The 17,588-nt window shown below is 41.0% G+C and overlaps 2 protein-coding genes across 2 annotated transcripts in view; both read left to right on the forward strand.

Annotated features, from left to right (window-relative positions):
• Nucleotides 1–383: 383 nt before the first annotated feature.
• LOC128128849 (uncharacterized) lies at nucleotides 384–6,924 on the forward strand. The gene is made up of 2 exons (XM_052767620.1): nucleotides 384–1,082; nucleotides 6,790–6,924. The coding sequence occupies exons 1-2, from the start codon at nucleotides 384–386 to the stop codon at nucleotides 6,922–6,924; spliced, it is 834 nt and encodes a 277-aa protein (XP_052623580.1).
• Nucleotides 6,925–7,101: 177 nt separating this feature from the next.
• Nucleotides 7,102–17,588, forward strand: part of LOC128128850 (uncharacterized) — a 54,299-nt gene continuing 43,812 nt past the window's right edge. The window contains exon 1 of the mRNA XM_052767621.1: nucleotides 7,102–7,987. Coding sequence (XP_052623581.1) covers nucleotides 7,102–7,987 — 886 coding nt within the window. The remainder of the gene's footprint in view (nucleotides 7,988–17,588) is intronic.

Raw genomic sequence — 17,588 nt, forward strand, 5'->3', positions numbered from 1 at the left:
TAAGTGTTGGGTGTCCGAACTAGTACAAAGCAGTGATCGCCATGAATCAGCTGTGAAAAAGGGGAAAGACATAGTGGAAGACCATCACCGCCTTATTGAACGAAGACTAAGTGAGGGCCATGTCTTGGGCCCAATTTGTGGAGAGGTTCGAGGCACAATATGTGCCTAAGGTGGAGCAGCAGCGGATGCAGCAAGAGTTCATGGCCTTACAGCAGACTACTGAATCCGTTAGTGACCTGTACGCCAAGTTCTTGGAGATGCTATCTTTTTGCCCCTCGTTTGCTGGGAACGCGGCCTGGTTAGTCAGCCGGTACACTACCATTCTACGTACCGAGATTCGGGAATTCGTTAGCATGCAGGAGTTCCCGACTTTATCCGCGATCATGGATGCAGCGAGGAGGAGGGAAATCGAGTTGCAGACCCAGACCAAGAGGAAGGCCAATGACACCTCCTCCAAGACATCCGGAGATGCCCAGAAAAAGCAAAAGCAGGGTGGTAAGTCAAGGTATGAGTACAAGCCGTCTTCAAGTCAGGGCGAGAAAAATCCGTTGATATGCTACAACTGTAAAAAGCCAGGGCATCATTGGAAGAATTGTAGGGCTCCCCCTGCGAGTGCAGTTCCTCATATTACTTCTGCAGTTCCCGTCTGCTATCACTACAACGAGACGGGACACAAGAAGCCTGAATGCCCGAAGTTAAAGACTGGTAAAGGAGACAGGGGTACAAATCCTGCAATTGCATCATCCTCTAAGGGAACCACTATGGTGACACGAGGTCGTGCTCACCAGATGACTGTGGAGGAGCCGGTGATTACAACGACACTGGCAGACACTTATTTGCTAGATTCCAAGCCCGATGTTGTTATGTTTGATAGCGGTGCTACCCATTCTTTTGTATCTCACACGTTTATTAATCGTTTGGGGCGTAGTATTGGAAAATTGGCTCACCCAATGGTTGTCGATGTTGTCGACAACCGCACTATTTCTGTCACCGATGTCTATCGGGGTTGCACTATCGAGTTTTCTGGAGTTGAATTCCCTATTGATATTATCCCTATTGCGATGCGAGAGCTCTGCGTTATCGTAGGCATGGATTGGCTTGATGCGTTTGATGCGGAAATCCACTGTCGTAAGAAGCAAGTTCGTGTTCGAAACCCTAGAGGTGGAGAACTTATTATTCAGGGGGACATTCCCCGCCTGGCTATGGCTTCTTGCTCTTCTGCTATAGCACTAGACGACGTTCCTATCGTTTCCGACTTCAGCGATGTCTTTCCGGAGGAACTCCCTGGCTTGCCACCTGTTCGGCAAGTGGAGTTTCGCATTGATTTGGTGCCAGGTGCGACTCCGGTAGCGAAATCTCCTTACCGCTTGGCACCACCTGAAATGAAAGAGCTCCAAGATCAACTTCAAGATCTAAGTGATAAAGGGTTTATACGGCCAAGCTGCTCGCCTTGGGGTGCTCCTATTCTCTTTGTGAAGAAGAAAGATGGATCCCAGCGAATGTGTATTGATTATAGGGAGCTAAACAAGCGCACGATAAAGAATAGGTACCCGTTGGCACGTATTGACGATCTTTTCGATCAGCTTCAGGGAGCATCTTGGTTTTCCAAGATTGATTTACGTTACGGTTACCATCAGATGCGGGTTCGTGAAGAAGACATTGAGAAAACAGCATTCCGTACTCACCCTCTAACATTGAGAAAACGGTATTAAGGTCGATCAAGCCAAGGTTAATGCGGTTAAACAATGGAAGATTCCAAAAACACCTTCTGAAATTCGCAGTTTCTTGGGTTTAGCCGGTTATTACCGGAGGTTCATTGAAAATTTCTCTAAAATCGCCTTACCACTCACCCGATTGACCAAGAAATCAATGAAATTCGTTTGGGGCCCGGAGCAGCAACTGGCGTTTGATGAGTTAAGGAAACGATTGTGTGAAGCTCCGATTTTGGCCTTACCTGATGGGGTTGAGGATATGGTGGTTTACTGTGATGCATCGCTTCAAAGTCTTGGTGCCGTGTTAATGCAACGAGATAGGGTGATAGTCTATGCCTCCCGACAGCTGAAACCCCATGAACGAAACTACCCCACTCATGATTTGGAGCTTGGGGCTGTTGTTTTCGCTCTTAAGATTTGGAGATACTATCTCTATGGAGTGAAGTTTATCATATACACTGACCATAAGAGTCTAAAATATTTGTTCGAGCAGCGGGATTTGAATATGAGGCAGATCCGAGGGTTGGATATGGTAAAAGATTATGATTGTGAAATTCACTACCACCCTGGTAAAGCTAATGTGGTAGCTGATGCTCTCAGTCGTAAACAATCTGCCGAACCGATTCGAGCTAAGTGTCTCCGGATCATGATGGTGTCGTCTTTGTTAGATCTAATCCGGTACGCCTAAAAGACGGCAATACTGGAGGAAAACATCAGGCGTGAGAAGATTGGGAAAGAGTTGTCTAAGATGGAACGAGACGGGCGGGGTTTGCTGACTCGCTACGGTAGGGTTTGGGTCCCATATACCGGGGGAAATCAGAAAACCCTAATGGATGAGTCTCATAAGTCAAAATTTTATATCCATCCTGGTGCTACTAAAATGTATCGGGACCTTCATGAGGCTTACTGGTGGCATGGAATGAAGAATGATGTGGCTCGATTTGTGGAAGAATGTATGACCTGTCGGAAGGTCAAGGCGGAACACCAGAAACCGCATGGGAAGTTGCAACCATTGGAGATTCCTGAATGGAAATGGGAGCATCTAACCATGGACTTCATTACAAAACTTCCTAGAACTGCCCGAGGATCAGATACGATATGGGTGATTGTTGATCGTTTGACTAAGAGTGCTCACTTTCTGGCTATAAAGGAGAGCTCATCGGCGGAGAAATTAGCCGAGATCTTTGTTTGGGAGATTGTCTCATTACATGGGGTGCCCGTTTCTATCGTCTCCGATCGAGACACCCGATTTACCTCTCGGTTCTGGAGGAAGTTTCAAGAGGAATTGGGCACACGATTACATTTTAGTACCGCCTTCCATCCGCAGACAGACGGGCAGAGTGAGCGGACGATTCAGACCTGGGAGGACATGCTTCGGGCATGTGCGATTTATTTTGGGGGTAGTTGGGATGACCATCTACATCTAGCTGAGTTTTCTTATAACAACAGCTATCACTCGAGCATTAAAATGCCTCCGTATGAAGCCTTGTACGGGAGGAAGTGCAGGACGCCCGTTTGTTGGGGCGAGGTTGGGCAGAGGGTACTTGGGAGTACCGATATCGTGCTACAGACCACGGAGAAAATCCAAGTGATTCGGGATCATTTGGTCACAGCGAGCAATCGTCAGAAAAGTTATGCCGACAAAAGATGCTCCAATCTTGAGTTCCAGGTGGGAGATTATGTGTTGCTTAAAGTTTCCCCCTGGAAAGGTGTGATTCGATTTCGGAAGCGGGGAAAGCTCGGACCCCGATTCATTGGACCCTACAAGGTCATAGCTCGTGTGGGGAAGGTGGCTTACCGTTTAGAGCTTCCTGACGAGCTTAGTCTAATTCATAATACGTTCCATGTGACTCAGTTACGAAAATGCGTTGTTGATGAGACCGCTGTGATACCACTGGAGGACATACAAATTGACGAGCGTCTCAATTATGTTGAGAAACCAATCGCTATTTTAGAACGAAAGACGAAAGCTCTCCGCAACAAGACTATAAACCTGGTTAAGGTGCAATGGAAACATAGGAAGGGTTCGGAATGGACTTGGGAACCGGAATGTGAGATGCGGACTCATTATCCGGATCTGTTTCTAGGTGTTGACTTCGAGGACGAAGTCCGTTCTTAGTGGGGGAGAGTTGTAACGCCCCGGGTTTTCTCGGTACGTTTGGTTATTTTAATTTAATTATCCTTGTAACCTTGGGTTAATTTATTTAACCAATGTCTGATTTCTTATGTTATTGGACTCTTTTGATCATCTTGTAAACTCCTTTTTGAAGTCCATGGGCTATGGGCCTATTTGCAATGTCCATCTAGTTAATATTACTTAATGTGTAAATTGAATCATTTGGAACACACACAAGGAAAACACTCTAAACCCTACCTCTCTCTCAAAAATCGTCCCTCTCTCTCTCTTTGGGATCAAGAGCAGCCAAGGGGCTGTTTGGAGCTTAATTCTTGTTCATTTCCAGCCTTGATTCGTATTGGTATGAACCTCCTTATCCTTTCTTACAACTTGATTCATAACCTTGTTCTAGTTTTATGATTTCATCTTCACCTCTTCTCCTTCTTATTTTATTTGTAATTGTATGTTATACATCATCTCAAGATCCTATCTTCACCCCATATATGGTGGATGATGGATCTAGGGGATTACATGTGGCAAAAGATCATGGAAACCCTAAAAGGGAGAATGATGATTTTATGTGCTTATGTTTATTTTCATGTTGATTATTATTACATCCTTGAGGCTAAATGAAATCCTAATGATCCCTAACCCTTTTTAGTACCACCATTATCATGGGGACTGAATTGGGATGATGAACACATCTTAAAATGTGTTTCAAAAGGAGAAGGATGGATAAGCCAAAAAGGAATCACGGGTGGCTACGATTCTGTTTTCCATCAGATCTGTAGTCATTTTGTAAAAATCATATCTGGATCTCTAGAACTCAAACGGACCCCAAACCAGTTCCAAAAGTTCACAAATTGAGTTGGCTAACTTTCTTAAGAAGGCCAACCTCACTGATAAGGGCTTTATCTATGTGAAAGAATGGCATCTTTGCTGTTAGGTCTAATCCGGGTCTGTTCTGATATGTCATTTTGTTTTCATCATTTCTAAGGCTTGGAAAAGGATCCAGAGTGATTCCAAGTTTCTATATGTTCCTTATATTATGAATTTAAGATCTGGAGAATATGGGGTGTTATTTCCAATTATAAATTGGTTAGAATGGATCCACACTCCAGGTCAGTGGGCAGTCACCAGCTTTTGCTAGTGCTGTGATTGTCCACAATGTGAATTTTATATCTGGAGTTTGAGAGATGCTTTTCATTCAATTCCAACTCTGAGACTTTCAATTTTATGTCCTTTACTTCTCTTAATTTTCTTTTGGACGAATTCTACTCACAAGTTGGGTAGAATTGGCCAACATCACTTGACTGTATTGTTGGAGACAGAAGTGATACACCAATTTGTAAAATTCATATTTAATTCATCTTTTGGAGTTAGAATGAGTTATTTATAGTTATGGAATCCTGAGCAATCATAGTTTCCGATAAAATTTAGTTAAAGCTATGTTTCTGTTTTAGATTTTGGAGTAAATCCGTTTTGAACAGCAGGTCTGTTTTAGAGACCTTGTTGTGATTACTCTTTTCTCAACTCGTAGCTTCATTACTTCTCGTTTCTAACCTTTAGTCCTTCTTAGGCGAGGTTTTGAAGTTTGCTCAAGCTTGGTAGCATTATTTGATTGTTAGCCATCCTTAATACTCACTCAAGGTGAGTTCTCTCACACCGTTGTATTGATGATTGTGTTTGCTAGTTAGCTCGTGTGTGATTATTTGAATTTATTATAAAAGCATGTTATATAAGTATTGTTTTAATTCGTACATGTGCACTGTATGTAACTAATTATGGATATGGGGACACCACCAAAGGATACGGATTTACCGGTGCGGTGGGTAGGTAAGATCACCAACGTAATACTCTTCGTGAGGTGCGGTGATTAGGGCCAAATGATACGGGATCTTCCCGGTGCGGTTCAAACCTACAAGTCCTTCTCGTAATATAGACATTGATTCGTTCTTTGTCTTTATCATTATAATTGGAAAATGGATTAGGGCTAGTAAATATGAAGTTTAGTACAATGTCTGTGTTTGAATTCACTAAGCTTCGTGCTTACGTTTTTCCCTTATAACTTTTCAGGTGCTAAGATTAAAGAGGCTAAGGCTTGACATGGAGCATCGGGACATCGCTACTAGTTATTTTGTTGGGACCTTATTATTATTATTACTTCCGCACTTATTTTATATGATTATTAAGTTGATGGATTATGTTATGACTATTTCAGTTGTTTTAATTTAACTTAAGATGGGTTTTAAAAGTTTAAAATTTTTGCAAAAAAAAATTGGGTGTCACAAGTTGGTATCAGAGCCACAGTTTGAGGGAACTAGGCATTCTTGTGGATGTTCTAGACTCAAATTTGAGGCTCTATAAGAGTTTATTTTCTTTTTAAAATATTTTTCAAACTTTCTGAAGACTAGTAGTGAAAGATGTCGCGGTGTACCAGTCAGCCAGCCAAGTAAGCCTTATTTCTTATGTTAAATGTTTATGTTAAATTGTTGACGATGAATTGGATTCTACTAGCCTTAAAATATTAGATTACACACTTAGTTAGTGTTAACATGTGAGAGAGTTGTAAAATTAACGACTAGAGCGAACTGGAAATTTTGAAACTAGACGCGAATGCGAAATTGGAACTTGTGTGGAAGGTAGTAGAAGGGCCCCTACTATTTGAAACATCGGTGCCGGTTTCGAGTCGGGGCAAGGTTGAAAAATTTTCGGCAAGCTGAGTGTTTTGTCTTCCTAGAAATATCTAGACTGAATTGTTTCTAAGATTTTCCTTCTTCTGTGGATACCAATGGCTCCGCCTGCTCGACTTAATTAGCTCCAAATGGAGCAAGTTAGGGATATTGTCGTTGAGGAATTCAATAACGGTTTCAACGAACTAATCCCGGGTGTGACCAACGACATAATCAACCAATTCGGTGCTCTTCTGGATGAGCGGTGTTACTGTCTCTGCCTGTTCAGGATTCGGCATACTACTTCGAGAAGTTCAAAAAGTGTAGCTCTCCTCTTTGGAATGGTGAATCCGACCCAGTTGCTACTAAGCCCTGGGTGTCAGATGTTGAGGGCGCCTTCATAAGTGTTGGGTGTCCGAACTAGTACAAAGCAGTGATCGCCATGAATCAGCTGTGAAAAAGGGGAAAGACATAGTGGAAGACCATCACCGCCTTATTGAACGAAGACTAAGTGAGGGCCATGTCTTGGGCCCAATTTGTGGAGAGGTTCGAGGCACAATATGTGCCTAAGGTGGAGCAGCAGCGGATGCAGCAAGAGTTCATGGCCTTACAGCAGACTACTGAATCCGTTAGTGACCTGTACGCCAAGTTCTTGGAGATGCTATCTTTTTGCCCCTCATTTGCTGGGAACGCGGCCTGGTTAGTCAGCCGGTACACTACCATTCTACGTACCGAGATTCGGGAATTCGTTAGCATGCAGGAGTTCCCGACTTTATCCGCGATCATGGATGCAGCGAGGAGGAGGGAAATCGAGTTGCAGACCCAGACCAAGAGGAAGGCCAATGACACCTCCTCCAAGACATCCGGAGATGCCCAGAAAAAGCAAAAGCAGGGTGGTAAGTCAAGGTATGAGTACAAGCCGTCTTCAAGTCAGGGCGAGAAAAATCCGTTGATATGCTACAACTGTAAAAAGCCAGGGCATCATTGGAAGAATTGTAGGGCTCCCCCTGCGAGTGCAGTTCCTCATATTACTTCTGCAGTTCCCGTCTGCTATCACTACAACGAGACGGGACACAAGAAGCCTGAATGCCCGAAGTTAAAGACTGGTAAAGGAGACAGGGGTACAAATCCTGCAATTGCATCATCCTCTAAGGGAACCACTATGGTGACACGAGGTCGTGCTCACCAGATGACTGTGGAGGAGCCGGTGATTACAACGACACTGGCAGACACTTATTTGCTAGATTCCAAGCCCGATGTTGTTATGTTTGATAGCGGTGCTACCCATTCTTTTGTATCTCACACGTTTATTAATCGTTTGGGGCGTAGTATTGGAAAATTGGCTCACCCAATGGTTGTCGATGTTGTCGACAACCGCACTATTTCTGTCACCGATGTCTATCGGGGTTGCACTATCGAGTTTTCTGGAGTTGAATTCCCTATTGATATTATCCCTATTGCGATGCGAGAGCTCTGCGTTATCGTAGGCATGGATTGGCTTGATGCGTTTGATGCGGAAATCCACTGTCGTAAGAAGCAAGTTCGTGTTCGAAACCCTAGAGGTGGAGAACTTATTATTCAGGGGGACATTCCCCGCCTGGCTATGGCTTCTTGCTCTTCTGCTATAGCACTAGACGACGTTCCTATCGTTTCCGACTTCAGCGATGTCTTTCCGGAGGAACTCCCTGGCTTGCCACCTGTTCGGCAAGTGGAGTTTCGCATTGATTTGGTGCCAGGTGCGACTCCGGTAGCGAAATCTCCTTACCGCTTGGCACCACCTGAAATGAAAGAGCTCCAAGATCAACTTCAAGATCTAAGTGATAAAGGGTTTATACGGCCAAGCTGCTCGCCTTGGGGTGCTCCTATTCTCTTTGTGAAGAAGAAAGATGGATCCCAGCGAATGTGTATTGATTATAGGGAGCTAAACAAGCGCACGATAAAGAATAGGTACCCGTTGGCACGTATTGACGATCTTTTCGATCAGCTTCAGGGAGCATCTTGGTTTTCCAAGATTGATTTACGTTACGGTTACCATCAGATGCGGGTTCGTGAAGAAGACATTGAGAAAACAGCATTCCGTACTCACCCTCTAACATTGAGAAAACGGTATTAAGGTCGATCAAGCCAAGGTTAATGCGGTTAAACAATGGAAGATTCCAAAAACACCTTCTGAAATTCGCAGTTTCTTGGGTTTAGCCGGTTATTACCGGAGGTTCATTGAAAATTTCTCTAAAATCGCCTTACCACTCACCCGATTGACCAAGAAATCAATGAAATTCGTTTGGGGCCCGGAGCAGCAACTGGCGTTTGATGAGTTAAGGAAACGATTGTGTGAAGCTCCGATTTTGGCCTTACCTGATGGGGTTGAGGATATGGTGGTTTACTGTGATGCATCGCTTCAAAGTCTTGGTGCCGTGTTAATGCAACGAGATAGGGTGATAGTCTATGCCTCCCGACAGCTGAAACCCCATGAACGAAACTACCCCACTCATGATTTGGAGCTTGGGGCTGTTGTTTTCGCTCTTAAGATTTGGAGATACTATCTCTATGGAGTGAAGTTTATCATATACACTGACCATAAGAGTCTAAAATATTTGTTCGAGCAGCGGGATTTGAATATGAGGCAGATCCGAGGGTTGGATATGGTAAAAGATTATGATTGTGAAATTCACTACCACCCTGGTAAAGCTAATGTGGTAGCTGATGCTCTCAGTCGTAAACAATCTGCCGAACCGATTCGAGCTAAGTGTCTCCGGATCATGATGGTGTCGTCTTTGTTAGATCTAATCCGGTACGCCTAAAAGACGGCAATACTGGAGGAAAACATCAGGCGTGAGAAGATTGGGAAAGAGTTGTCTAAGATGGAACGAGACGGGCGGGGTTTGCTGACTCGCTACGGTAGGGTTTGGGTCCCATATACCGGGGGAAATCAGAAAACCCTAATGGATGAGTCTCATAAGTCAAAATTTTATATCCATCCTGGTGCTACTAAAATGTATCGGGACCTTCATGAGGCTTACTGGTGGCATGGAATGAAGAATGATGTGGCTCGATTTGTGGAAGAATGTATGACCTGTCGGAAGGTCAAGGCGGAACACCAGAAACCGCATGGGAAGTTGCAACCATTGGAGATTCCTGAATGGAAATGGGAGCATCTAACCATGGACTTCATTACAAAACTTCCTAGAACTGCCCGAGGATCAGATACGATATGGGTGATTGTTGATCGTTTGACTAAGAGTGCTCACTTTCTGGCTATAAAGGAGAGCTCATCGGCGGAGAAATTAGCCGAGATCTTTGTTTGGGAGATTGTCTCATTACATGGGGTGCCCGTTTCTATCGTCTCCGATCGAGACACCCGATTTACCTCTCGGTTCTGGAGGAAGTTTCAAGAGGAATTGGGCACACGATTACATTTTAGTACCGCCTTCCATCCGCAGACAGACGGGCAGAGTGAGCGGACGATTCAGACCTGGGAGGACATGCTTCGGGCATGTGCGATTTATTTTGGGGGTAGTTGGGATGACCATCTACATCTAGCTGAGTTTTCTTATAACAACAGCTATCACTCGAGCATTAAAATGCCTCCGTATGAAGCCTTGTACGGGAGGAAGTGCAGGACGCCCGTTTGTTGGGGCGAGGTTGGGCAGAGGGTACTTGGGAGTACCGATATCGTGCTACAGACCACGGAGAAAATCCAAGTGATTCGGGATCATTTGGTCACAGCGAGCAATCGTCAGAAAAGTTATGCCGACAAAAGATGCTCCAATCTTGAGTTCCAGGTGGGAGATTATGTGTTGCTTAAAGTTTCCCCCTGGAAAGGTGTGATTCGATTTCGGAAGCGGGGAAAGCTCGGACCCCGATTCATTGGACCCTACAAGGTCATAGCTCGTGTGGGGAAGGTGGCTTACCGTTTAGAGCTTCCTGACGAGCTTAGTCTAATTCATAATACGTTCCATGTGACTCAGTTACGAAAATGCGTTGTTGATGAGACCGCTGTGATACCACTGGAGGACATACAAATTGACGAGCGTCTCAATTATGTTGAGAAACCAATCGCTATTTTAGAACGAAAGACGAAAGCTCTCCGCAACAAGACTATAAACCTGGTTAAGGTGCAATGGAAACATAGGAAGGGTTCGGAATGGACTTGGGAACCGGAATGTGAGATGCGGACTCATTATCCGGATCTGTTTCTAGGTGTTGACTTCGAGGACGAAGTCCGTTCTTAGTGGGGGAGAGTTGTAACGCCCCGGGTTTTCTCGGTACGTTTGGTTATTTTAATTTAATTATCCTTGTAACCTTGGGTTAATTTATTTAACCAATGTCTGATTTCTTATGTTATTGGACTCTTTTGATCATCTTGTAAACTCCTTTTTGAAGTCCATGGGCTATGGGCCTATTTGCAATGTCCATCTAGTTAATATTACTTAATGTGTAAATTGAATCATTTGGAACACACACAAGGAAAACACTCTAAACCCTACCTCTCTCTCAAAAATCGTCCCTCTCTCTCTCTTTGGGATCAAGAGCAGCCAAGGGGCTGTTTGGAGCTTAATTCTTGTTCATTTCCAGCCTTGATTCGTATTGGTATGAACCTCCTTATCCTTTCTTACAACTTGATTCATAACCTTGTTCTAGTTTTATGATTTCATCTTCACCTCTTCTCCTTCTTATTTTATTTGTAATTGTATGTTATACATCATCTCAAGATCCTATCTTCACCCCATATATGGTGGATGATGGATCTAGGGGATTACATGTGGCAAAAGATCATGGAAACCCTAAAAGGGAGAATGATGATTTTATGTGCTTATGTTTATTTTCATGTTGATTATTATTACATCCTTGAGGCTAAATGAAATCCTAATGATCCCTAACCCTTTTTAGTACCACCATTATCATGGGGACTGAATTGGGATGATGAACACATCTTAAAATGTGTTTCAAAAGGAGAAGGATGGATAAGCCAAAAAGGAATCACGGGTGGCTACGATTCTGTTTTCCATCAGATCTGTAGTCATTTTGTAAAAATCATATCTGGATCTCTAGAACTCAAACGGACCCCAAACCAGTTCCAAAAGTTCACAAATTGAGTTGGCTAACTTTCTTAAGAAGGCCAACCTCACTGATAAGGGCTTTATCTATGTGAAAGAATGGCATCTTTGCTGTTAGGTCTAATCCGGGTCTGTTCTGATATGTCATTTTGTTTTCATCATTTCTAAGGCTTGGAAAAGGATCCAGAGTGATTCCAAGTTTCTATATGTTCCTTATATTATGAATTTAAGATCTGGAGAATATGGGGTGTTATTTCCAATTATAAATTGGTTAGAATGGATCCACACTCCAGGTCAGTGGGCAGTCACCAGCTTTTGCTAGTGCTGTGATTGTCCACAATGTGAATTTTATATCTGGAGTTTGAGAGATGCTTTTCATTCAATTCCAACTCTGAGACTTTCAATTTTATGTCCTTTACTTCTCTTAATTTTCTTTTGGACGAATTCTACTCACAAGTTGGGTAGAATTGGCCAACATCACTTGACTGTATTGTTGGAGACAGAAGTGATACACCAATTTGTAAAATTCATATTTAATTCATCTTTTGGAGTTAGAATGAGTTATTTATAGTTATGGAATCCTGAGCAATCATAGTTTCCGATAAAATTTAGTTAAAGCTATGTTTCTGTTTTAGATTTTGGAGTAAATCCGTTTTGAACAGCAGGTCTGTTTTAGAGACCTTGTTGTGATTACTCTTTTCTCAACTCGTAGCTTCATTACTTCTCGTTTCTAACCTTTAGTCCTTCTTAGGCGAGGTTTTGAAGTTTGCTCAAGCTTGGTAGCATTATTTGATTGTTAGCCATCCTTAATACTCACTCAAGGTGAGTTCTCTCACACCGTTGTATTGATGATTGTGTTTGCTAGTTAGCTCGTGTGTGATTATTTGAATTTATTATAAAAGCATGTTATATAAGTATTGTTTTAATTCGTACATGTGCACTGTATGTAACTAATTATGGATATGGGGACACCACCAAAGGATACGGATTTACCGGTGCGGTGGGTAGGTAAGATCACCAACGTAATACTCTTCGTGAGGTGCGGTGATTAGGGCCAAATGATACGGGATCTTCCCGGTGCGGTTCAAACCTACAAGTCCTTCTCGTAATATAGACATTGATTCGTTCTTTGTCTTTATCATTATAATTGGAAAATGGATTAGGGCTAGTAAATATGAAGTTTAGTACAATGTCTGTGTTTGAATTCACTAAGCTTCGTGCTTACGTTTTTCCCTTATAACTTTTCAGGTGCTAAGATTAAAGAGGCTAAGGCTTGACATGGAGCATCGGGACATCGCTACTAGTTATTTTGTTGGGACCTTATTATTATTATTACTTCCGCACTTATTTTATATGATTATTAAGTTGATGGATTATGTTATGACTATTTCAGTTGTTTTAATTTAACTTAAGATGGGTTTTAAAAGTTTAAAATTTTTGCAAAAAAAAATTGGGTGTCACAAGTGTTGTAGCCCTTTTCCCAACACCTTAGACCTCTACAAGCCAACCCATGACAGTCTTAATTCATATCTACTTCCATAATATAACCGACTGTGGATGGTTTGAATAACTTAGTCATTCTGGAAGAATAACCTAGTTTATTCGGGAAGTCAAAACATGCAAAATGAAACACAAGAATAATTGAATCCAATATGGTATCAAAACCTATGAACATAAATAAAACACCTTTTATTTATCACCATATGATTACACATTATTCATGTATACTGTTTCAGCTATCAACTTTATTCTTGAATTTAAAACAATAGTAATCCCATGCTCCAAGCATGTACACTATGTTTTCTAAACACTAGTCATGCCATACACCAAGTATGCATACTATGTTTGTCTATGATCTTTACTTTGTGAACTAGATCCGTTGAACATAACTTCAATAATTCTCTTTTCACACTCCCAAATCCTTACTGCAAATACAAGAATTCCAAATTCATGTCATTTACTGAAATCCGTTAGATTCTAAACTTATATGCATTGATCCTCTTGTAATGATTATGCACAAAGTCAGAAAGACTTGACAACAATCATTACAGAGTATTCCAAAGGAGATCAGCTCCTTGGAAACTTCCTTCTTGCATTAAGTTTCCTAATCTTACACAGATTGAATAATTTCTAACTTTGAAACATTTCCATATTCCATTTTGACTATCACTTCTGAACAGGAGTTGCCTCCTTACAGATTATGTCAATATGGTCCTTCCAAAATTATCACTATACTTCCAACTTTCCTTGAGCACCCAATCTTTGGTAAACCTTAGATTGTTCTCGACAATTGTTTAATCCTTTTAGTCATATCCAGTTCTAAACCTTTTCCCTTCTTAATGCCCCGGGCATTTGGAAAATTTTAGAAAGGATGAATATAGCACATGTAATCGATCCTATATCCGAAGCATATGGGAATCGATTCATGATGTCTCACATAAAGACTAAACAAGTCTTTTGCTATAATATGTCCATTTCAATTTGCCAAGTTCTCATAATTCAGATTATGAAAAGGGATGCCGTAATCATAATAGAATTTTAGAACGCAAATAATCGACTCATATACAAAATTTCCTTATGTTGAGCCATTCCAACATGAAATTCATATATATATCCTTGACTAAATACGATTAAAACCTCAATCTAAGCTTTTTGATTTGAGATGAAGTATAATTTCCTCTCCCTTAATTATAGCAAAACAACTTTTTCCCAATTGAAACCTTTTGTTTTCTATAATTAACATTGCTAACTTGAAACCTTTATCATTATTATCATGCTCCCACTAACATGATGATTATTCGCATAACACTTATGCTCCCACTAGCTTTGACATGTACTCAGAAATCAGCTGACTTTCTTACCAAAGTTCAGATTTCTGATACTAGATTGTTTTGATAAAACTTTATCAAAATCATACACCTTCCCTTAGATAGCACACTTGTGTGTCTAAACAATTATGAAGAGGGATGCCGTAATCATAATGGTTAGACCTTTTTGCCACTTCTCACAAGTCCAAGTTAGTGTGCCGGTAAACCACACACGCTCCACTAACGACTTTGAGAATGCAAATATCACAATTGCTATCTAAGCTAAAATCTACTTAGTGAAAGTGTTTCCTCACCATCATTTTCATGAATCGGAGAGAAACCTTATGACACTTAGATTTGCCGATGTATGTGTTCTTTATCCATGTGAATTGTCATAACCATAGTCACAAGACAAGGATAATGACAAATCCAAAATAATATGGATTGAACTCAATCTTAATTTCTTGCCACCTGGCAGCTCAAGGGCCTGCCATTGCTTCCAAGTTGTTGTGCAACTAATTGAGAACTCTAAGAACTCATACGCAATGCCAACTTTAACTGGAATGGGCACAGAATATGTCAACACGATAGGTTATAAACCTCAAGTCGTGTGCTGGTGAAGAACCTCAGGTTCTCTTCTTGATTAGTTCTTGAGATTTCAAGACCTTTAAGACTCCCATTGTCCTCTTGACCTATAAGACCCCCTTGTCAAACATCCAAGAGATAGTGTGGATTCTAACCAAGACAAACACTTCACACAATTGGCCTTAGTTGGTCTTTGTTTTATCCAAAACATCACAACTTACCAATTTCAAATGTACAAGAGTTTTAAACCTTCTTTAAGACATGTCACTCAAGTTACAATCTTAGAGTATAACTCTAAGAATTGTTTTTGGAACGAAGTATGAATCATCTTCTTGATTTAACCACTTCAACAATTCAAGTTCCTCTTCTTAGCTATAAGAAGGCTCTTAGAGAATGAATTGTCTCTAAATCATTAAGATGATCACAAAACTGATACGAAAGTACTCTCTCCCATCTTTTCAGATTTGAGAAACTTTTATCCTTCTACCTAATTTGATTCTTCTTATTCGCTCTGCCATACATTGGAACCTTTTCTAATGTCTCAGAATTACACTTAAGCTTGTAAGTATAACCATATTTACTGAGCTATAGTAAATTATGACGAATAATCTTATCGATCTTTTGTGGTGGACTTAATCAGTGCACAAGACTGTGTACTCGATCCCTTAGTCCTTCACTTGACTCACACATCCATGTGAACAAGTAATTAGTCTTAATTTTCCAATACTTGAAAGTTCTCATTCATCATGCTATACAACTTGCATGATTCCAAGTTCCGGTCCAATTGAAACTTGGGTGATGAGAATCTTTCCTTATTTGGTAAATTTAGACATTACCACAAATGAAAGAATCAATTTCATACTTCCACTCTTGCTATTAATGGAATCTTATAAGCAACAAAAATTTCCACAGATGCCATTGTAAGGATATTTTAAAATAAATAAAATCAAAAATTTTCCTTTTATTTTAAAAACTTTGCGGAAGAACTTGTCCTTACAATCCATATGAAAACTTGTTGTTATCTATTCCTAAGCAATATCTCATAACTCCTAAGAAGTAGCTCAAGAATCCGATCTTCAAACTATGCGATAGAAATCCATCTACGCCATCAGATTCAACATATTCTTTCTTTAAGTTTCTTCACTTTTCTTTGATTCTTAAAACATCACCATGTGACCCAGTCACATCATGTATCAGGAATCTCAGAATAGAAACTTAGCAGAGTTAGATAGTGGAATTTACCTGAAGTAGAGTCAAAGTTATTGACTTTAACATCCTTAGGTAAATTTGGCAGCTTCGCAACCAATGCCCCTTCCTTTGGCAATATAAACATATGGAGCCTTTGATAATGGTACACGGGACTATCATAGACTTAGCTTTTCTCTTTACCATTTGGTCAACCGAGTTGACTATGGCCGATCCCTTTCCATTGGGAAGAGAATGCTTTCCTGGATTTCATGTGTCACTATTGTCAATGTCCATCAAGTTTTAAGGAAGTTGATCTTAACAAATAGATAAGATCATTAAGGGTCTTGTCATAGTCTGTTTCATAGGTGTCCCAAAGGAACTCACTATGTGACTTAGAAAGTGATTGAACCACCAACTTTCTCAAGACTTTGACACCCAACTCTCCCGGCTTGTCAATATGTGACTACATCTCCAAGATGTGATCACACCTAGACCTTGCCTTGCCAATAGGGCTTGAGTGACCTTGAACTTGTGGGTTAGGGAGAATAATTGGAGGAGGTGAAAGAAGTATGATTTCCATGGGACATCATCTTCATTTAGGAAAGCTTGTTTCAAGAGATTTAGGAAGATCATAGATGTCTAAACCAGACATCTTTTGGGAGATATTCAAGATAGTTGATCTTAAGTCCTTAATATAACACCCAATATGAAATATTAAGGCTAGGACCCAACAAACTATTTTATAACTTAGAAGAGGGATGCCGTAATCAAAGCTATAAAATATTTGAAGGTAGGTGAATGACGATTCACCAATTTCCACCAAGATAAACGAAATATATTATTAGGTTTTAATTGGTTTTGAAACTCCTAGATCTATTGAGATTCATTGAACTGTTCAAAGGCATGTTTCAATCTCGAGTGTGCCCTCTCAAATTTTGTGACTGGGATGCCGAGGATCACAAAACAAGGTGTGAATAACCATACCAATTCACTTGGTACCCTTAATATTATCACCCAATCAATGTGCCGGTTAACCACACACGCTCCATTGATCTATGACAAACATTAAGTCACCCTTCGTGATCCTTACTAGTCCAAGTTAGTGTGCCGGTTAACCACACACGCTCCACCAACGACTTGGTAAGGTACAAAGTGTGAATTCCATGGGCTAGCACCAAATTCACATTTTTCCTAAGTAACTAAGATTGGGTATTATTAAGAGTTTAGTTACTTAGTATTTATCATTAATACTTTTAATGAACGGAGAATTATAGTCTTGTCAAACCCGTTCGGCTAATGACACTCCACCGGTCAAGCAAGCGGTGGGTGAGAGTGGACACCCATTAAGTCGCCATTTTATAGGCAACAACCTTATACCCACCTTATAGATCGGCTTCGTGAATGAGGCGTACTAGCGGTAAGACTGACTTTACTATTATACATATATATAT

The sequence above is a fragment of the Lactuca sativa genome, chromosome 9, assembly GCF_002870075.4.
Source record: "Lactuca sativa cultivar Salinas chromosome 9, Lsat_Salinas_v11, whole genome shotgun sequence".
Lineage (NCBI taxonomy): Eukaryota > Viridiplantae > Streptophyta > Magnoliopsida > Asterales > Asteraceae > Lactuca > Lactuca sativa.